General features: G+C 32.0%; 1 protein-coding gene across 1 annotated transcript in view; it reads right to left on the reverse strand.

Annotated features, from left to right (window-relative positions):
- The window catches only part of LOC108765611 (F-box only protein 43), a 34572-nt gene extending 26362 nt beyond the window's left edge, over nucleotides 1–8210 (reverse strand). The window contains exon 1 of the mRNA XM_018514402.1: nucleotides 6880–8210. Coding sequence (XP_018369904.1) covers nucleotides 6880–8112 — 1233 coding nt within the window. The 5' untranslated portion in view covers nucleotides 8113–8210. The remainder of the gene's footprint in view (nucleotides 1–6879) is intronic.
- Nucleotides 8211–23588: the final 15378 nt, after the last annotated feature.

Genomic DNA, 23588 nt, shown 5'->3' on the forward strand with positions numbered 1-23588 from the left:
AAACATTAACAGTCATTTGAGAAAACGTTTAAATAAATTTAATAAAATTTTATTAAATTTATTTAAACGTTTTCTCAAATGACTGTTAATGTTTAAAATAAGTAGAAGTTTCTTGGAATATGTATGCACACTACATTTTGCAGAAGCTAGACAGCACCTTTAAGAGAGACTATTGTCAAGAAGTAGAGGGTTGAGATGGTCGGGCATTCGATTAATGCATTTATCGGGGGCTATCGAGACATTCCTGGTCTTTTTACCGAGACGACGAGCGAACCATCGTGGGATCGCAAGGTTCGCTGCTGCCTGCAACTCGTTACACACATGCCGTCTTTCAATACCATATACATGGTTTGTAAATGTGTGTGTGTGTGTGTGTGTGTGTGTGTGTGTGTGTGTGTGTGTGTGAGAGAGAGAATGCACGAGTAAGAGAGATAGAGAGAATTGGGAGGGTGAAAAGGGGAGAAATCGCAATACTGATAACTATCGATCGTACGACCCGGAGTTCCTATCGAAACACAAAGATGCATGGCGAACCCATGTTCTCGGGAGATATCCTTCGGGGATTCCACAAAGAATATTCTACGAACAGAGTTTAAGACTCCACAAAATTTAAATTTTTTATTATCTTATGCAATTTAAACAAAAGATTACTTATTTTTCACATTTATTTAACAATTTAATTCATGTTAAAATTAATTTTATTATATTTTTAAAAGTAGTGTCTAAAAATTAATATAAAATATAGATTTCATAGGATTATATAACGGATAAAAAATATTTCTCTACAGCCATACATTATCCTTCCTCAATTTTTCCAGATGAAGAGAAACAGGATAAGATCTTTTAAAAGTATGAAAAGAATTTAATAATTAATTTTAAAATGAATTATATAGATCGTTCGATCCCGAAATATTAATTTTCTCACAATAAAGTGTTACCGAAATTAGCTTGAAATTAACAATGCAAATGAGTCGGCAATTGTCGTGTGCCATGCATATTTCACGCAGTGATGGCACGCGTGGTTTACTCGTTCGTACTATTTTACTTCATGTAAAAACGGTTTCTCTGCTGTCCGTTGTATCGGACTGCTTTACGCTTCGAGAAGCACGCAGTGAGAAGGAAAGAGAGCTCCTGATCGGGACCTGATGCACCTGGCCAGGTGCTACATAGCAGTGGGTCAATATGAACATATGACGATACTACCACGGAGACCGTTGAGTAGGAAAATAAAACGCAAAATAATAATGAACGAGCTGACGGAATGTTCTTCCTTTTTCGCACTTGTATCCCGCTTATATACAAGTTTGCTACCTCAATATTAAATGAATTAATCATTTGAGAAACGAGACAATCAAAAAAGCTATGAAAACAGTATTATAAGTATTCTTGATTATTTGTAAAAAAAAACATCGTCAATAATTTACAATGCCCCATCTTATGAATATAATATGTGCTAATATCTTACAGAAAATTTTCCTTGTTCTTGGAAGAATAAAAAATTATTACCGAGTACTTTTGAAATAGTTTTTTTATATTTTTAATGTGGTTCTTAAAATACCATGAAAACCTCTATCTCTAAAGACTAATATACCGATTTTTCCGATGTCGAGATAAAAAATTACACGAAACTTAAAAACTTATAAAAATTATCGTGTAAATTTATCTTTTTCTAAACCCGAGACGAAAGACTCGCCCGACCGGATTCTAGTGCGTCCCCTGTGAAATTGTCAAGGCACCCACCGGAAAAAGGCACAAGAAGTCTTCCTTTTCACAGGAAACACCCGCACCCCAGACCTGCGTTCGACAACGTTAGACGGCCACTCAACGGACTCCACGCAGCCGTTGCTAATTATAAGGAACAATTTCTTCCTTCCTCTTTACAGGAATATCTTCGTCCGGTTTGTCGTGAAATTAATTTCCACAATCACGATAAAAAAACGGACGTTATTATAAAATCGGAAGTACAGCGTTATCTTTTTGCCCAAGAGGGTTAAAATTTTTGACAATTCGATTTCAGATACTTTTAAAAAGATATAGAATATTTTTTATTAAAAATAAAGAGTGACGTTTATAATTCATAGCATTCATTACATATAAATTAAAGGAAAGTATTTAAATTTCCAAAGATGAATGTTTTAGTTTTAACGAGATTGAATGAGTAACTGCCGACTTTACCATGGTTTTAGTCATGCGTGCATGCGTTACATGCAGTAATGCATCGCTGACAGAAACGATCAAGGGAGGGATGTTCGCACATTCATTCTCATGAACGATCGCACTGTATCTCACCAAGAACTTTCTACGGCATCCCGCAAGGTTCTCTGAGAAGCTAAGAGCGCTAAAGTCATCAGAGAAACGTGAGGGATCGGTGAAACAAAATCGAGTTCGGATTTCCTTACTCGCAAATCTACTGTGGAAACCTAATATTACAATACAATTTCTTTTTAAACAATTCATCGTATTATTAAAAAAAAAAATTTGCAATTTAAAGATAAGGCATTTAAATGAAACAAAAGATTAGCCGTTAAAATATAATCTATAGGTATAGCATTCTATATAAAATTCCAAATTAACGGTACTGTATGCAAGTGATAGTTAATATTTTCCTTTCTGCATAGCAGAATTATTCTTTAAATTTTGCGGTTCAGACGTGTCGTCTTTTTTTTTATTCGCATTGTGCTTGTGGTTTAGCATTCTCGTACAATTGTCGTAAAAGACTAAAGGGCTCTGCCCGCCCTTTGTTTTAGTGTGTCAGGTACCACAATATATTCGCATTGTTCTCTCTGTGGCCGGTTTTTGCCGCAGGCCGATTCGCGATCCAAAGAAGAAACGAGCGCTGGCGCGGCTCTCTCTGGATGTGCACAAGGAGAGACGGGGACCTCGCTCTGATATATTATCTGCCAGACTCGATTTTGGTAGAGAGCATTAAAACACAACATTGCATATTCGTTTGCAAACCTTAACGTCGCTTTTTCTTTGCAACGCGTCCGAATTTATTTACGATCCAACTATATCTTTTAAATCGCCATTTCTTTTCGTCATCTTCCCACGCGATTTCTTAAAAACTCAATCATTGACGTTTTCTTCTTTGATATGACATATTACTTAACTAATAGTGAGCCGGAAAAATAAAATAAAAAATCGTTTATGATTTCAGCCATTTACAATCCAACATTAAATATGAGAAAGGTTTCAAGTACAAATCCGATGATGTATTTATATCACTTTTACGGTAGTTCCTTGATGAAATTTGGAAACCTAATTTTTTGACGATTTAAAATCTTAGGTCTATATTTATAATGTTTTAAGATGATCACTTTAAAGATCTCATTCATCTTAATATTTGTTTGGTAACGAGCTTTCGCAATCTATTATCTCACGAGCTAGATGCAATATGCATGCGACAATGCGTGTTTCATCGTTATCGTGTATTTCACGGTGATAAAGAATAGCAATACGAATGTATAGTCGGCATTGGCTTTGACACGAGCGCGAACACATGCCTCGCTATCGTTTCGCGCGGGCAACAAAGGAGCTTGAGGTATGCCACTTGCATCCGCTATTACAATCTAACGCGAGGAGGAATGCGTCGCTCGTTCGACAAGAGAAAGAAAGAGAGAGTAGTGTCGGGGAACGGCAGGTAGCCCCGTCGACGACGGGAACGAGAAAGCACGTACATCACTGTCACAGATTCTTCACGCCGTCGTCTGACTGATTTCCGCGAGTAAATCATCGCGTTTGCTTCACCGCTTTGCTCGAAGTTCGCGTTCAAGTTTATGGACGTCCAACGGAACCGCGGTAATGTAATAGAAGCTATTTATGCGGAAATGACACAATATACCGTAAAATATTCATAAACGTTACATAAAGTTGGAGCGCATGTCGTAATTCCTTGGAATTATGAGAATCATTCATGTTTTATGAGAAATTCTTGGATCTAGAATATGAAGTAAACGTTTATATATCACTCTGGTAACCTATTTTATGATTTCTTCAATATATTAGTGCGTAATGTATATCATAAAAAATATAAATGGATATATTTTTTCATGATTTGTTTAGAAAAGGAATTTTTTATTGTCCATTATATTAAGTTTAAGAATTGAATATTGTGTTATTTAGTTTGTTAATTAGCACGATTACATAAAAAAAATAAATTACGTTTTTACATAACCTTTTTTTTAAAATGGCATCCAATTATCTATGTTGTAAATTCACTAGTTCAACACGAGATCTATACTGGCTATGATTAATTGCTATATAGTAAAAAAACACTTATATGTAATACACATGTCTTGTGTGTATAGAAATTAACAATGAAAGTAATGTCTATTCGCTGTCGATATTTAAAAATCTAACTGCATTACCATTAAGATTACAAATCTCGTTACTCAAAAAAACCCTTGTTACTAAAAAAAAAAAAAAGAAAATAATTATATCTAATGATAACAATGTTACAAGTTTACGTTACCTCCCAATTCTGAATTATATGAAGTACACGACTAATTAAATGCAACCATTTCTGATTGCACTGAAACGTAACTGCGAATATCTTGAGATGGATTTCAATTGCTATGTACGAGATAAAATTATGCAAAACACGCAGAATCTCATCATTGAGAAACATCCGTCAAATTTTGCACACCGTCGACGGGTCTCGCTTATCTCGAGCCTTAACGACCCACGAAGCAATTATCCTTCGCGGCGGCTCAAAGCCAAAACGACAATAAATCAACGTCAAAGTAATGATCTCACAATCGAAACAATTACCCGACCGCGATTCGATTTTGTGCGCGCGAACTATGCGAATGCCAATTTAGTCGAAGAAATCTTGAGACTACCGGGCTATCGATTATCGCCGGCTGGTAATTAGCCGTCGTGTTTCTGTTCTCGCGAGAATTACGAGCGCCAAAACGACGAAGAACAATCTACGAACGAAGAGAAACGAGCCAGCATCCTTAATTATGGGTTTCGACATGCCTGACGCAATGTGCAAGGGCAAAAGCACACAATAAACAAAGTGTTAGTCGACTGTTGTGTAGTTTAGTCTTGAAACATAACAGGTGTAAGCTTTAAGTTGTAAAATATTGGCCAATCACAGTCAAATATGAAAAGAATATAATTGCTTGACTTTTTACGGTTTAAAGCTTACTATACCTATTGTAACTTATAGTTTATGGAAAGTCCTCGCCAATGTATGTACTGCGCACATGAGTACGACAATTTTAATTGATTTTCATAAACTACTCAATAATCGACCGACTTTGTCTATCATCTTATCCTAACGCCACATTTAGATCACGACATGCCGTGTGCTCTGAACAGTGCAACAGAACGATCGACTGTGTGTAGAGAGATCGATTATTATAACTATATGCACATATTATGAAAATAATAAATAATATTTACAAAATAATGAATAATAAATTGCATTGGCTACCGCGCAACTAAATATCGCGCACTGCTTACTCGATTTTGAATGCATCGTGTATAGCAATGAATGATTAATAGTTCGTAAAAACACAATGTGAAATCAAATTAAATTGTAAGGAACTGTTTAATTGTTTAAGATAATAATTACATCGTAATTAGTTTAATGAACAATATTATCATACGTTGAATTAGCTTTAAAAATGCTGCACGTATATTTTCATTAGTTTTCATAATATTGCATATTTGCGATGTGTGTAAATCTCTCAAAATGTAAATGTCGAAAGCGCTATGTTCACTTTCAATAAATAAGAGATAATCGCATTCAAATTAGCAAACAAATTAATATATTCTCGGTATGTTATACCTAGATCAAAAACTGCTAACGTAATGCTGTCAAAATTGGCTAAATGCGATTCTCAACGAAACATAATCATTGTTCGCATATTATGAGTCATTGTAGATTATCATTATTCAATTAGAGTGAAAGATATATAAGTATCGCATCAAAGAAATGCCCGTGTCTTGTTGGACACCGACATACCGAATTATCTGTTACGAGATAAACGAGATAAACACGACTCTCGGCGAAATGCAACATGCATTATTAGACTCTCGCGGGTGTCGAATACGAGGACCCTGAGAAATGTAGCGTAAGCAAATTCTTCGAAAGCTGCGACATTTCGCATCAGTCGTTGACTTTGCCGTGAGTTTTCTCACGAGTGCGTTTTTACCGATAAATTTCGATCATTTGATTTCTTCGAAGTTAACATCGTGATTTTTAATATGCAAATATATACATAGATATTCAAATATATATGAATCGTTATATAATTCTTCGAAAATAAAATAACATTCTTATTAAACCCCCGAAGCTGGCGCTAAACTCTGTAAGACAGACGCTAGATTTGTAAGATCCTTATATAATTTTTATTAATTAATCCTACGTCTGCAACTTGCGTAATTTTTAGTACAAGCAAAATTTCATTTCCAAATTTCCTGATTTCCTCTCTCCTCTAAAATTCTTGTTAAAAAACTACTTGTAATAGAAATGTTGAAAAGCAACTGAATATTATTACATTTTTTGAAAACCTAGAACAATAAAAAACTTGGAACGAAGAGAGTATAAATATGATTACACATACACAGACACAGAGTTAAAGGCACTAATTAATTTCAAGGAACCAAACTCGTATAAAATATAACTCATGTAAAAAAATGTAAAAGTAATCCAATTTGCAGATGTAAAGAAAATTGAATCGATAGACATTTGTGACAAAGGGATTTACATTATAATTGAGTGGATCCAAGAGATAAATCCACCATCAGCTCCGGGGTGTTAAGACATGAACTTAAACATGAAGTACTACAGTAAAAAAATTAGTCATAATTTGTCCCATTTCATTATAATATATTCAAGTATACGGCATAAGAAATTAATTGATTTACCTTGACGAAGGAATGAAATTTAATTTTGCTCGGTGATACAGGTGGACTATTTGGCTGTGCTGGAACTTGCAACAAATTCTGTACATCCAGCAAGTATCCTTTCCGAACGTAACGTCTGCTCTTAGGACTCGTCTGTATATCCTCTTCACACTTCGCCTTCTTCGCCATTGCCAACAACCACAAGTTCTCCTTGATGGTATTCTTACGCATGATAAAACTCATTTTTCGCTTATTGGCACACGAATCACTTTTGCAGATCTTCCTCCACACTCTGGATACCACACTGGCCGAGCACAGATCTTGAGGCGTGAGAAAAGATAAGATTTTTGACACTAGATTCAAATGGTTGCTCTCTTCTCCAAGAAGAGATAGGAAATCCACCTTCTCTCTTCCCGTATAGTCAAAAGTAAGTCTTCGGCTATTCCGCAGCGACGCACATAGACCGCGATGGCTGAAGTCCAGCTTCTTGGGCTTAATCTCGGATGAGGCAGCCAAATCCGTGATACGCAGTTCGCACAACTTACGATTATCCGCTGACGTTATGATAGGGCTGTTTCTCGTATGAATCGGTGAGATCATAACTCGCGGGATCAAAACTTTGAGTTTCGGCGGCGTCCTGACCTGTTGCGATTTGCCATGCGGGGTACAGACTAGCTTCATTTCCGCATCCTCTAGGATAGGCTCCGAGGCTATGTCAGATGAAGATGGTACCGCCGGCGACGGGGGTGGCGAGAAAATTTGGAAATCCGTGGACGCGGGGGTGACAGGCACGGTGGTCCTCCAGTTCCTCCTGTTTCTAAGCGGCCTGTCGAATTCATTGTTGGCACAGCTTGGAGTAGAATGCACCAGGCTGAGACTCTGGTTATCGTGCGTGCACGACGATTCCAATATCGAGTCCTGCTCGACAGGGTTCTTAGATACGAGATAATCCGGAGTGTTGTGGAACTCGGAGATGTTTAGACGATAATTGAATTTGGTGCGGTGCCTCAACACCTTCTCGCACAGGAAAGGATCCGGGCGATATCTGTGCTTCTTGGCGGAGAACAATGCGCCGGTAGACGAACGCGTTCGATAACCAGCTATCTTCGGGGTGCAGCCACTGGTTTGTGGCGTTACAATGGACAGATAGCCACTGTCGGCACTGTCATGGGAGATACTGTTGATGGAGACGCATGGCGTCTTGACAACATGCATGCTGTCGACGTCCTCCATCATGCTCAGGACGTCGTTCATTTGACTGATTTTAAAGACTTCCTCTGGCAAATTTGGACGCTTGGACTTCCGGTACGGATTATCTTACTTCCTACTGGACGTCACGTAAACAGTGCATCCAAAGCAGAATGTTGAACAGTACTCGAAACCGCCATCAAATAGTAAAATTGTAGGTTTCTATGTATGAATTAAACAAACATTATATTACATTATATTACCCTCTAAAGTAAAATCTTACTCTCAAAGATTAAAAACTAAGTCACTCTTTTTCAAGACTAGCTCAATTTTCATTCTTGAGGGTGAGGTTCTATTTAAAAAAAAAATGTGTGTAGAGAATACATTATATTACATTTAAACTTTATTTGTACGAACCTATCAATAAATAAACAGCTGTTATCCTGGTCTAATAACTTGAGTGATCTTTTCTAAATGGGTCACTTCACTTTCGCCTTCCGTTTACCGTAAAGATAAGATAATCATGCTTCTGCTAGTGTCCACCGAGACAGGTATATAAACACGTATTTATGGACTCTTAAGGTTTAACAGATTAATCTTCATTAAATCTCGATCGTATGAAACGATGTACTTTAACGCGATAAGTAAATCACTGATAAATCACCGGACAACGACCAGCACATATTTAACGTCGTACGAAACGGAGCTGTTTTGGATTTTCAGCTCATCACAACACTCGCGAATCTGTTTACGCCGCGTGGGATAAGAGGGCGAAAAGTGCGTCTTCGTAATGCGTCATCGTTCTCCCTCGAAGATCCTTCATCACGAATAGCACGAATGTCATTCCGCGATAGTCGCCGTTTTTCCGAAATCGCGTCGACGTATGTACCGGGATACGTCGTGAAGTGCGACGAACGCGGTTCCGTCGCGCGGCACTTGACGTTTCCTCGTTCGTGTTGTCACTCGCCTCACTTCGCACTGTACTCACGTGCATCGCGCGGGAAACGCGCGCGCCTCATGTCCGCCTGGCGCTACTTTCCTTTCCCCCTCTTCTCATCCACTCACCCTTTTGCCGCTTCCAACAGCGGCGACGATCGTGATGAAAGTCCACCCCTCCAGCGTTCACAACAAGAGGCGCTTCACAAAGAAGAGGCCAGCTCGTTCCGATCCTTTCACCGCGGTCGATTGTCTCGCGAGGAAATCCACGATTTTTACAACGCTTCGCACGACAAACATACACCTCGCCTCTTCGACAACATATGAATAGTATGCATCACGCACCCTCGACCAATTGTCACTAAGCGGCGCTTGGGGGTGCGCGCAGGAAATGTGCGCACGCACCCGCTTGCCAGGGCTCTCCCTCTAACTTACCCACACGCTTCAACTGGCTTCAACGTCCTACCGACACATTGAACGCCGCGCGTTCGTAAAGTCTGTTCTCACCGTCTGTCTCTTCTTCCCCCACCGATCGCTGCCACGCGCGTCAACTGACGAATCACGTGTGACGCCTCGTCCCGCCATTCGTTGCCAAGCGGCGTCATTGGCCGAGCTCCGGCGAGCAGCTCCGCGCCGGATGCTGGAGCTTTTGTTGCCGGGGAGATTTTCTCTCGCTCGCCCTCCGGACTTCTGATGACGCACCGCATGTCGCGCGGTGTTTTGAACGGCCGATTATTTCCATTTTATATCAACAGAAAAATAAGATATAATTTTTAAAAATTAATTAATTTTCAATTAATTTCAATTTTGAAACTTTAGCTCGTAAAGCGGATATAGAGAATTATATAGTCGTTCGTTTCATATAAAAAACGATAATATATGTATATTATATTTAATTTTGATACGTAATATATATTATCTGTATTGTTTTTAATTGTAATCGTGATTAATTGCCTTTTCTGAAAAATGATGCGATTCAACAACTATTCTGTTATTTTGAAATAAACTTATTGTACGGTTCATATTTACTCTTTTTTCTTCTGGAAAAAGAATTGGAAGAAAAAAAAAGAAAAGAAGAACAAAAAAAATTCAGTTAAAAAACAAACCTGTTGTAACTATTAACGTCATCTATCGATACCAGAGAGAAACCTGAGAGAGAACATGAGGGTCTTTTTCCCGTAACCGCAAATGGTCCACATACTACTGCCCTCTGAAGAAGTGGACGCAAACTATACAACAATATCTATTTTTTTTCGGTGCTTCTGATGAAAATAAATCACTGGAATCGTTGAAATCTCTATTAATTTAATAGATGTATTTCAGCGATTTATTAATTATTTCCATCAGGAGCACCGCAAAAAAGTAAATATAGTGTTGAAAATTATATATTTAAATTCACAATGCAATATGCGACATTTGTTGAATTCTAAGTACTAAATTAAAATATGATACTAATTGAAATAAAATACAGTAATTCGTAATTCCTGTATATATATGGGTGCGTTCCAAATTACGCATGAAGCGTATGATTTATCGTTTTATCCTTCTTTATTATTTGATGAACAACAAGGACAAATGATGCATCCTATGTCTATAATTCTGGCGTACGTATTTTAATTATTTTTGATTAGGCAATGAAGTAATAGAGCGGATTAAAAATGCGGAATAAGACGTAAGTGACTGCAGAATTAAACGATTCAAAAGTAACAAAAAGCCACGATGCGGCTATCTTTTATTAAAAATATTGCGTACACACACACATTGCGCGGATTTTGTGTAACAAAGAGCTATTAGAAACTAATTATCGCGTATTGTAATTTATATCCATCTGGAGCACCGCTCCTGGATATCAATCATGTAACTTTTTCTCTAGGGCGGAAATGTGAAAAGTGAAAATTTTTTGTATGAACATTTTTTATATTTTTTGTATGTGTTTTTATGTATGCATTTGTGTATATGCACATACATGCATGCATAAAAATTTTCACTTTTGACGTTTTTACTCTAGACAGAAAATTACATGATCGATACCCAAGAGCGATGATCCAGACGAAAATAAATTGCTGAAATCGCTAAAATAACTAAAATCATAGGTATTCAAATATAGGACGGGAATTCCTGAAACATGGCGGACCAATCAATGCGCTACTTTATCATACTGCAATTTGCAATTTGAATAAAGTTAAAACTCTTCTAATTGTAAGCAAATTACATTTAATTTAAAATTGTAAAGAAAATTTAAATGAATAAAAATGAATCAATCTGTAGAGGCCCTCCACCACCCCCGCCAATTTTATTGGCGGTCCTCTTTTCTTTGCAAGTATACTCACCCGTTAAAAAAAATGGGCTATTAATAAATTTAGTAGTCCGTTTTTACAGGTAAGTATATTTTAAATTTATTTTTATTTTTATGTCAAATTATTTTATCGTATTTTTCGCTAATTACATTGCATTATGATTAGCGAAATCATATTGCATAACTTTTTCAATATTATCTTTTATTGTAATTCTTTACACATTCAATAATGCAATAATAATTGTTTACAGTACAATGTACAATTATAAATGCTGTTCGAAATATAATAAAAATTTATATTATAGGAGCATATTAACAAAATTAGTAATGCGGGATTATACAAAAACGTTGAAAATACATACGATAACACAAATTTTTCTAAACCAATATTTGATGAAATATTGAGAAAAGCGGAATGATATATTAACAACAAAGAGATCGTATTTATTATTAACTATTAATTATTAGCGATTATAAAACTTAATAATATTTAAAGTCGCGTTAATATAAAAAGTCATTAATATATTTATAACAACATTTTCATCGAGTCCAAGATAACTATCTCAATAATTTCATCATATCAAAGTCCTTCCGGCATGTGGTACGCTGATTAATATCCGACACAAAGAAGAACAATCTTCATATAATAGTGAAGAGCGAACTTAATGTATTCTGATTCTACGTCAAATTCACAAGATCCATTCGCAAAGAAAAGTTAAGCAATCCGTCAAATACCAGTGATCTTGTTATAGGAGGGTGTAAATCCCAAATCTTCTTTCAGACTACTTACGATAGTAATAATTTTGACAGCGTGTCAATTACAATTATCATTTTTATTGCATCTTTAATATAATATTAAAATTCGCGAGAAAATATGTTCTGCCACATATTAACACAAAATCATCGCTTAAAAATAAATGAATAAAATGATTTTCTTATGGAATAGTGGTTACAAAGGAATATATTTAATAATAATAAAATACACGCGTTATTGTAATTTTTTATATGTATAGGTACAAAAGTTTCTTGGGTACCCACTGTTCGAGATAAATCGAACCTGATAATAACGAGATTTTAAAGAACTATACTTTTATATCGACAAATTAATTATATAAAATTTAACAATTCTTAATTTACTGTATTTTACAAAAATTTTAATTATTAATATCCCGTATTAGGGTACCAATTCGACTTATCTCGAATTTTTTTGTACCCACACATTTTTAATTAAATTTATGAATTCACGATTACATTATTAAAAGAATATAAAGCATTTTGGTAAAAATTATCTAAATCTATAATAAATTATCGACAAAAATTAAAATCTGTTAAATGTAATCTCATAATATTTGCATGTATTTTATTATAGATATATATATATATATATATATATACATATAAAATATACACATTCGTAACCATATTTTTGATAAAACAATTATAAAAAAATAAGCAAATTATTTATATAAAATTTAAATTTATTTACTTCATAATTTGAATTTAAATAAATGATCATTAGATATATATCCATATTAATCATGCAATACTAAAATCCTATTGTCATTAAGACAGTCTCTTATTAACATTATTACTAGTGGGAGAACATTTAATAAAATTAAGAACGCGACTACAATTGTATCCTAAAATATACTACTGAATTAATTTCGCAACTTGACTTTAAAATATATAAGTAGCAATTGTCATTGAATCATCGATAAAATTATTATTTCCAGGAACTGACGAGAAAACCCGGGATTAATTCCGATCTTGTACAAAAATCTCGAACGGGACACTAAACTAGACTTTGCGAATGGACATTACCGAAAGTGTGATGAGGAATAACTCTCCATGATGAAAATAATTACGCGACTTTCCATCGATACAAACTACATATTCACTGGCATACATCTGACGCGAGAGACAGCGATGAAGTCTTTGCATATAATAAATCAATCACTAAGATATTCTTGTAATTCTATAATGTTAAAAATATAAATGTCAAAAAGCAAACAAGAAGCTAATATTTAACCATTACCTCAATCAAAGCTCCAATCTTTACTTTATTTAATAAATTTGTATACTAAATACAAAGAAAAATTGATGATTATTCTAAACATTAAATTTTTAATTAGAAGTGACTCAAAATTATTAATGACTTTTTAATATTCAAAATCCAAATTTAAAAAAAGCTTTAAAATTAAATGTTTATCAAATTCGTTAAATAAATAAACAATTTTTATTATCATATGTTTCGTCGATTTCGTGTAATTTACATAATAATGCAATAATAAATTTGGTTTACGACAAGATAAATGCTACATGTATTAAATAGATATATTCAATACGAATATAAACATTCCAACAAGTGTATATAATTTATTTATTAATAATTATTGCGCAAATTACAAAAATAAACATGATGGCATTTACCTGGACATAGTTTACATAAATTTTATATTTCGTACCTAATACTATTATATATACATTTATTTATATAACAAAAAATTAATTACAATATTACGCGTTACACACTATGTATATGTATAGAATTTTATAAAAAATTAAGTGTAATTTCAGGGGAGATGAAAAGGCAATGAAATTTAAAATTAATTTAATTTATTTTCATATTTGATAATTGGAACGGAATGCTGATAATTAAATAAAATTAAAAAAAAATTAATTTAAAATTTTATTTAATTTCTAATCTCTCCTTTCCAATTATCAAGTATGTATGTACAGATGATGTATGTATATTCCTACCTACATATGAGCCCCTTAGTTGACAAGTGGCATAAGTCCAAAATTAGGAAAAATGCGTTTATCGTAGAAGTAGAAAGTATTAAGAATGTTTGTTTTATCTATTAATTTAATTTACTTTTATTTTGTTTTTATGTTCATAAAAAATAAAAATCAATTTTACATCATAAATAAAGTGACTACAAAAAAAGCTGGAATAGTGACTTAAGTCCAGTTTTTTTTACGGTTACTTTATTTATGATGTAAAATTGATTTTTATTCTTTATGAACATAAAAACAAAATAAAAGTAAATTAAATTAATAGATAAAACAAACATTCTTGATATTTTCTACTTCTACTATAACAAACGCATTTTTCCTAATTTTGGACTTATGCCACTTATCAATTAAGGGGCTCATATTATAGTTCACTGTTTAGATATATTATGTGATATCTTTTATTTTTTATTTTTAAAATAAAATTTAATTACCCGATCGCGAAATTTATTTAAATGTTATTTAATTTGTAATAACTTAATTTTTTAATTTAGATGGTTGTGTTTATCTCTACCTATTCATACTTATTGTCCCTACTTATACAATCTCTATTTATCCATACTTGTCCTACCTACACGTATTTTCATTTTTCGTGTCATATTCATACCTTTCTTCACCCGTGTATTCCTACCTATATTAGGTACCTGTTTCATAAGTATTCAATAACACCGCGAATACATGTAATACATTAATGGTTGCATTCATCAGAGGAAGTAGCTTTTTAATTGTTGTAAAAAATTTTTTAATACGATTGGTTCCTTATGGATTTAAATGTATAAACAAATCATATTGAAGAATTTTACAACAATTGCAAAGCTGCTTTCTCTGCTGAATGCAACTAACGCCTAACCATCATCTCCTATCGCATGCTGATAAATTTAGCGGGATGACCTAATCGCGATCGTAATAATAATAAATAAGTAATAAACACTAATTATTAAAACAGGCTTTCAATTTTTAAAATACAAAAAAAATTAACAAATAACAGAGCTAATGAGAGCCAACACGGATAATGAAACGCAAGTTTTGTATATTAAAAAAATCTACAAAACTTACGCTTGATTATCCACGCTGATTCTCATTAGTCCTGTTTATTGGTTATTTTTGTATTTTAAATAAACAACATTTAAAAAAAATATAAGAACTCGCAATTTGCGAACAAATTACCCTCCCGAATATTGAGTTTATCTTTATACACTGAGAACAAAAATTTGTTCAACTAACTGGACACATTTAGTTGTTCGCAATTTTGGTTAATTCAATAAATTTTATTTATCTAAATTTAACCATAGTCTACATAACATTGAACAGTTCGTTAAGCAGATTACGGTTAAATTCGATTAAATAAAATTTGATGAAATAATCCAATCTGCAAACAACTAAATGTATTTAGTTTGTTGAACAAATTTTTTTCCTCAATGTACATATTTCTTTTAAAAACTTAAAATGGTGTTACACACCAACCTACTACGTTTAGATACTCTTCTTTCTTCTGGCCAGATTGATGATTCTCACCTTTCGTTGCTCCTGGCCAATTTTCTGGCATTCTATGTCAGAAATCGACAGCAAGGAGAAATACTCCTTTTTGCTGCAGACTGCTGCCGACTAACATTGCCGGCAATAAGCGTAAGATTTTCCGCTTATGTAACATACGATGCGCGAAACACGAACACGTCGCGAAGGGGTCATCAATATCAACGAAATTGACTAAATTGTAATATGAATAATCAATAATAATAATAATAAGTCCATTAATATACAACGAATAAATGTCGCGTTTATTCTAAATTAAAAATTTAAATATTCGACTATAAAAATAAATCTAAATTTAAAAAATCTTTAGATCAATAATGTTTTTATTTCGAAAGTCTCGAATATTAAATTAAATTAAATTTTTTAATATAAACATTACTATATAAAAAACAAAACTTTAATTTAGAAATAAATTGAAAATGACTAAATCGATTATTATCCGATGAAATTCAAGGTCCATGTACGTATTTTTAACGATTCGAACGATTCGTTGCTGAATCTCATCTCAAAGTATGCGGAGATGAAAAATTCAGATGAATGATGCAAGATCCGAAAGGGATTTTTTTCCCTCTTACACACACACACAGAAAAATACGCAAGTAATAGTTACTGCATTAATAATTACTTACACAAGTAGTAATAACTTATTTCAAGTATTTCAAGAGTTCATATATCCTCAAATCTATCATAATTTCATCAGAAGCACTAAATTTATTCAAAATATATTCTGAATCCTAGCAACCTTAATACTTCAATCAAGTTTTGATTTATTAAATTAAAACAAATTCGATATGTTCATTATGAAAAGTTCGTCTCTTCGATAAATTTTATAATAATCTTTAAAAAAATGTATATTCTTGCTTTGAGTACATATTAGTATTAGAGTTTTTCTAAAATTTTTAATAAATATATTTTAAGATTATCAAGAAAAAATATTCTTTGTCAAAAATAACCATTACTTAAAAGAAAGAAAATAAATTGAGTAATTACTTTTCTTAGCAGTAGATTGATATTTTTCTGTGTGCATCAATAAACATATCTCTATGTATTTTATAAATTATTAGAATCATTTTTTGTATAATCTATTATTAAAAAATTAAGTATTTTAAGTCATGCAAAACTCTGAATGCGATTTTAAAATAGTTATAAGATAAAATTCTTATATTTCTTGATAAAATGTATATTGGATCTTACATCATGTTACTACTTTAACTGGTATAAAAAATCCAGTTACTACATATGGATAAGTTATAAAAGATTAGGTTGAAGTAAGTGCATTGAGATAAATAATAATAATTAATAAACATAAAATGTCTTTTACAGAAGAGCGAGATTAATAAATTATATGCTCTACATTAAAATTTTTATTAACATTTCATTAGTGAGATGTCCACAAAGAAGTGTGAAACAATAGACGGAATTTCTTGGAAAACAGTTCATATTATACATATATGTGTATATATTGCTTATTTGCACCAACTTCTATAAAATTTAATCCTGAATGAATATTCGATGATAAGATAGATAGGAAAAAAATCATAAAATAATATTTAATATGTACACTTTTTTCTATATAATAATATCCAGAGACAATAAAATTTCATACTTTAATTATTATTTTATATAATCTTTATATTTTTTAAATTCCCGTATTTCATATATTTCAAAAATACGAATATTTTATTCTTTTTCGTTTTAACTTCAAAGATTATTTAATATAAAAAACGACCATTCGAAAGAAAATTATTTTTTATTATACTTTCGAGATTAAATTGCTTGTAATAAAGCGTTCACATTAACGCGTACGAATTTACAATTAGTATAAAAGATTTGAGCTAAATTTAATAATAATAAGAAATAATTCAAAGTGCGCTTCGGTAAAAAATTTTTTATGCATGAATATGTATAAATATGTATAAACATACATAAATATTCATAAACATGTATAATCATATACGAAATACGCCCATACGTGCTCATACATCTCTCTTTTTCTTTTGTAAAATTACATTTTAGTGTAATAGAAATAATAATAGTAATGTGAAAACATTAAAAATAATTAAAGGGTTAATTTTGGCATTGTTCGTTTCAGAAAAAAAATAAGTTTGGAAAAATGTAAAAAAAATTACTTATACACAGTTATGCATAATTTTATATGTAATTATACATAAGTAATTTTTTTACATTTCTTAAAACTTGATTTTTTTCTAAAACAAATAGTATAAAAATTACCCTTTTAATTATTTTTAATGTTTTCGCATTACTATTATTATTTTTATCACACTAAAAAGTAATTTTACAAAAGAAAGAGGGATGTATGACATGTACGGACATATTTCATATATAATTATACATGTTTATGGATATTTATGTATATTTATACATATTTATACATATTCATGCATGAAACATTTTTTACTGAATAGGTATAACGTGACATTATAAATTTCAAAGTACATGCACAAAAATAAATTCCATATAATAAAGAGATATCCAGGATTAAATTTATCCCATTCTGTTATTATTTATCCATTTTAAGGCAACGGATGTATGGAATGCTATACATACAATATTGTTCGTATATTTTTAATAAATTGCATAACATATGCATCTATAGACATATAGTAATTAATAAAATTTCCACACATCCGATACCCCAGTAAAAACATTAATTTATCACTCACCAATCTGATGCGCAACATCGGAGTTACATCAGCAACGTCGCTACGACGATTCTGTAACAAAAAGAATGTGAAATCCAAATTAAAACAGAGTAAAAAAATCAATCGATATTTCAAAAAATATTTACTAAATGCAAACTTCTCTTGAAAATAATCATATAATATTCAAAATATATAATTTGTATAAACATCGAATTTTTTAATTCACCATTCAGTTATATTCATAAAAATAATTATACATTTTCTTAAAAATATATATTTATAAAATTTCAAAATAATTTTTATATAAGCATTTATTCTAATTATCATTTTTAAATCAGTAAAATGAAACGACTCAAGAATAAATTTAACAGAAGAAAGATACTGACGTTACACACACACGTAAGTAAAAAATAATATTTACCGCAAGGCTGCTCCGCCGGTGCCCGATGCCTCTCCAAGACCTCCACCTCCTCTCAGAATATAGTTGCATCCTCTCGCACAGGACACTCGCGTCAAACACTCGCGAATAATGGACTATAATCGCGCGCGGACTATAAACTTGAGTCCGATAACTTGAACGGCACTCCCGAAACAAACGCGCGACGCGACGAACCGGCTGCGGGTCGTTCATTTTCAAATAAATCGGCGACGAGGGTACGTTAGCTTCCCCATTGGATTTTTATACGAAGAGAACGATTTTATTCAATATCTAAAAATTTATCCAGATATATACATTCATATATATCCGAAAATTTTTAGACACTTGAGAAAAACCGTTCTTTTCGTGTAAATATCCTCTGGGTACTAAGCCCTCCCACCACGTCAAGGTGTACCCGTGAGAGGGAAGATAATCTGAAAAATGTAATATATAGCTATTATCTATATTACTATGCAATTACTATACAATCGGTTAACTTTTAGAAACGAATATCAAACACACGTCTGCAATTCGTTATCATTGCGAAATAAAGTCAGAGCAAAAGGGCTGAATCTTTTACTTATACATAGATGATGTCTGTAAGATATTAGAGTCAATGAAATAGATTAGAGATTAATAAAAAAAGATAAATGTTTCTATTATTACCGATAAATAGTTCTAAAATTACGGTTAATTTTTAAACGGATCGTATAACGAAAGGTGCACAAAAAAACAAAAAATTAATTAAATTATTAAACTACATTAATTGTGAAAGCAGGAACTGCATTATTCGCACGAGAGTATTCATATTAACATTGCTTTTTTATGACTCGTGTGATACCGTTCGTACAGACAAGTAGCCGTGTCGCATGTCGCTCTTCTTCACATTTCTTTTTGAAACATAATAATCGCAAAAAGTGCTAGGTATAATACGAAATGTTGTATTTTATGAATATTCACATGATATAATTACTAGTATAATTAATTATTTATAAAGTACAACGTTTCGTATTATATTAGACATATTATACTTTGCGAAAAAGATTTCAAATAGTAATGTGAAAAAGAGCCGCACGCGACACGACTACCTGCTTGTACGAGCGGAAAGGGAATGACTGCGCGGTAACTATACGCATAAACATGACGCGCCGCTCCGTGCCACCCCGTGCCGCTCCCCCACTAAGGTCGCGCGCCAACCGCCTAACTGTCGAAATATTAACGTTAACGCATATTATAAAATCAGTAAAGTAATGTACTCATTATGTTTAAATATTCTTCGATGAATATTACACGATGCTTTATTATACGATTTATGTTTTATTTCTTAAATTCGTTACGCACACAACTCATCTATATCTTAGGCGGTATTCATAGTCAGAGCTTATATTCAAGACCGTTTTAAGACATTACTTAAGACAGTCTTGAAATAAGAACGGACTACGAATAACGCACTTAGATATCTCTAATTTATATATATGTAAATGTATAATATCAATTATATTTGTACCCATTATTATATTCAACCCAAATTGTTTTATAATTTAAAAAATGTTTGCATTTGTCTTTATTTTGAGAATGTATAACCAATTATTGATCTTTATTTGAATGTAAATCATCAGAAAGAATAACAAAGATTGAGATATAAAGTAAAGAAAGAGATATAAAGATTGAGATAAAAAGAAAGAGATATCTTAGTACACACCTTAGTTTTGAGCAATATTAATATTTGGACGTCCTTACGTAATTATAAATCATCAATTCGCGCTTGTGAATATCTAATTTTCGTAGATTAATGCGCGATAACCGGAGCGACGCGTGCCACACATCCGTCTCGCCGAGCGAATGCCGAAGTGATGACGTAGTTGACCGCGGCGTCGCGCGGCCCGCTCCTCCTCGCTCCCCCTCGCTTTTCGTCGCGCGATCCCCTCCCCCTCGCTTTTCGTCGCGCGACCCGTCCCCTCGCTGTTCCGCGGGCGCCGTTTTTATACCAAATTATTGCGTATAAAATATATTCACGGTTTATTCGATTATTCGTATTTTACATGATTTTGACAAACGGATATCGCCGTACATTTCACGTTTTGCTTATTGGCATCTCGGACACAATCCTATATTACTTGCATGATTCTTTTAAACTTACTTAGTAATTATTCGCGTGAGGTATTTTTAATATTCCAACATTAATGTCTCAATTTTCATTATTCTTTTTAATGATCCGTACTTAAACAAAGGTTGATAAAATGTTCTATATATATTCTTTATATAAAGATACATGCAAATTTCCTTAATATCGTGAAACAATATGCGTTAAATACTGCAGCTTTGGCTAAAAGTACTAAATATCTTGTTAATCATTTAATTTTTCAGTTAATAAATTAATTTAAGACACTACTGTTACTGCAAATTATCTGTGTTTCAAAAATTCTTCAAACTTACGTATGATGCCGATCATGGCTCGATAAAATAACATACGAATTATTTAAAATAAAAAACGTAAAATAAGTTTCAGAAACTTAATTAAAATACAGAATTGTAGAAATTGGTAAAAAGCAGATACGACTTGTTTAAAATAAAAAATATAAAATAGTTTCCGGAAATTTATATAAAATATTAAATAAGAAATAAGTCAGACTTGCATGATTCTTTTAAACTTACTTAGTAATTATTCGCGTGAGGTATTTTTAATATTCCAACATTAATGTCTCAATTTTCATTATTCTTTTTAATGATCCGTACTTAAACAAAGGTTGATAAAATGTTCTATATATATTCTTTATATAAAGATACATGCAAATTTCCTTAATATCGTGAAACAATATGAGCTAAATACTGCAGCTTTGGCTAAAAGTACTAAATATCTTGTTCATCATTTAATTTTTTAGTTAATAAATTAATTTAAGACACTACTGTTACTGCAAATTATCTGTGTTTCAATGACTGTCCAAAAAATTTACTTATTTAGTAACTCGAAGATTATGTTTTTTTAATAAGCATGAATGGCTATAAATTGAAAAGATACATTGCATTTACATTTTAAACAATGCATTTTATTATTGCAATAATAAAATGCATTGTTTAAAATGCAAATACAATATATTTTTAATTTATAGCCATTCATACATATTAACCCTTAGTACACACCTTAGTTTTTGACACCCTTACTACACACGTTCGGTCATTCGTGTCCTGGATTAATTTTCATCACTTATACAACTATATATAAATTATTAAACGATAATTACGTATATTTTGATATCTTTAGGAAGTATTTATGCAGTCATATATTTATAATAAATTATAGATGAATTGTTGTAACTAAATATATTTAACGAAATGAGAAAAATGCACTGTTTCATATAAAAACGTAAAATTCTGAAACAAAAATGTTTAAAGGAAATAGTTGACAAAATGAGAAAAATGCACTGTTTCATATAAAAACGTAAAATTCTGAAACAAAAATGTTTAAAGGAAAAATATTGTTCAATATCTTCAAATTAATATTCCAAACTACGACATAAGTATATAATATAGTTTTTTTTCTTGCTCATATATGTATGTACCGAAAAACGGAGTCAATGTTTAAAAACGTATATTATGCATAACAACATATATCTTTTCAATTATCGCAATAATAAAATGCATTGTTTAAAATGTAAATGCAATGTATCTTTAATTTATAGCCATTCATGATTATTAAAAAAACATAATCTTCGGGTTACTAAATAATTAAATTTTTTGGACAGTCGATGACTTGAACGATTTTTCCTTTTGTAGTTTTGAATGTCAACTTTAAGATATTGAAACATATTTTTCCTTTAAATATTTTTATTTCAGAATTTTACATTTTTGTATGAAAAATTACATTTTTCTTATTTTATTAACTATATTTACTTATAACAATTTATAAATAATTTGATATAAATATACAGCTTTACAAATACTTTCTAAAGACGTCAAGATACACGTAAGAACCGCTTAATAATTTTTACTTGTAAAAACGACGAAAATTAAAGTATATAATTTAAATAAAAAAATTAAAAGAGTTATTTATAGTATTCATTATTTTAAATAACTACACTTCTGACTTATTTCTTATTTAATATTTTATATAAGTTTCGGGAAACTATTTTATATTTTCTATTTTAAATAATTCGTATGTTATTCTATCGAGCCATGATCGGCATCATATGTAAATTTAAAGAATTCCTGAAACACAGCTGTCCATATGAGGTCTAAAAACGGTGAAAAAGTTTTATAAGAGAGAATAATTTGCAGTAATAGTAGGGGGGTCTTAAATAAATTTACTAACTAAAAAATTAAATAATAATGAACAAGATGTTTAATACTTTTAGTCAAAGCTGTATTTAGCACAAATTGTTTTACGATATTAAGGAAATTTGCATGTATCTTTATATAAGGAACATATATACAATATTTTGTCAACCTTTATTTAAATATGAATCATTAAAAGAATAATCAAAATTGAGACATAGTGTTGAAATATAAAAAATACCTCACGCGAATAATTACTAACTACGTTTAAAAGAACCATGCAAGTAATATAGGATTGTGCCAGAGATGCCACAAAGCAAAACGCAAAATGTACGGCGATATCCGTTTGTCAAAATCATCTAAAATATGAATAATTGAATAAATCGTGTATATTTTTCATACGCAATAATTGGGTATCTGAACGGTGCCCGGGAAACAGCGAGAGGTAGGGTTGCGCGGCGAAAAGCGAGGATGAGCGGGCCGCCCGGCGCGGTGATCAACTACGGGTGCGTTCAGGGAGTTCACTACCGCACTACCATAAAGTCACTAGATTTATAAAGTACCGCAATCCATAAAGGCCCGTCTACAATACACGGAGTAAGAAGTAAGAGTAAGAAATTGACCAATCACA

Source organism: Trachymyrmex cornetzi, unplaced genomic scaffold, assembly GCF_001594075.2.
Source record: "Trachymyrmex cornetzi isolate Tcor2-1 unplaced genomic scaffold, Tcor1.1 scaffold503, whole genome shotgun sequence".
In the NCBI taxonomy this organism is placed as follows: Eukaryota; Metazoa; Arthropoda; class Insecta; order Hymenoptera; family Formicidae; genus Trachymyrmex; species Trachymyrmex cornetzi.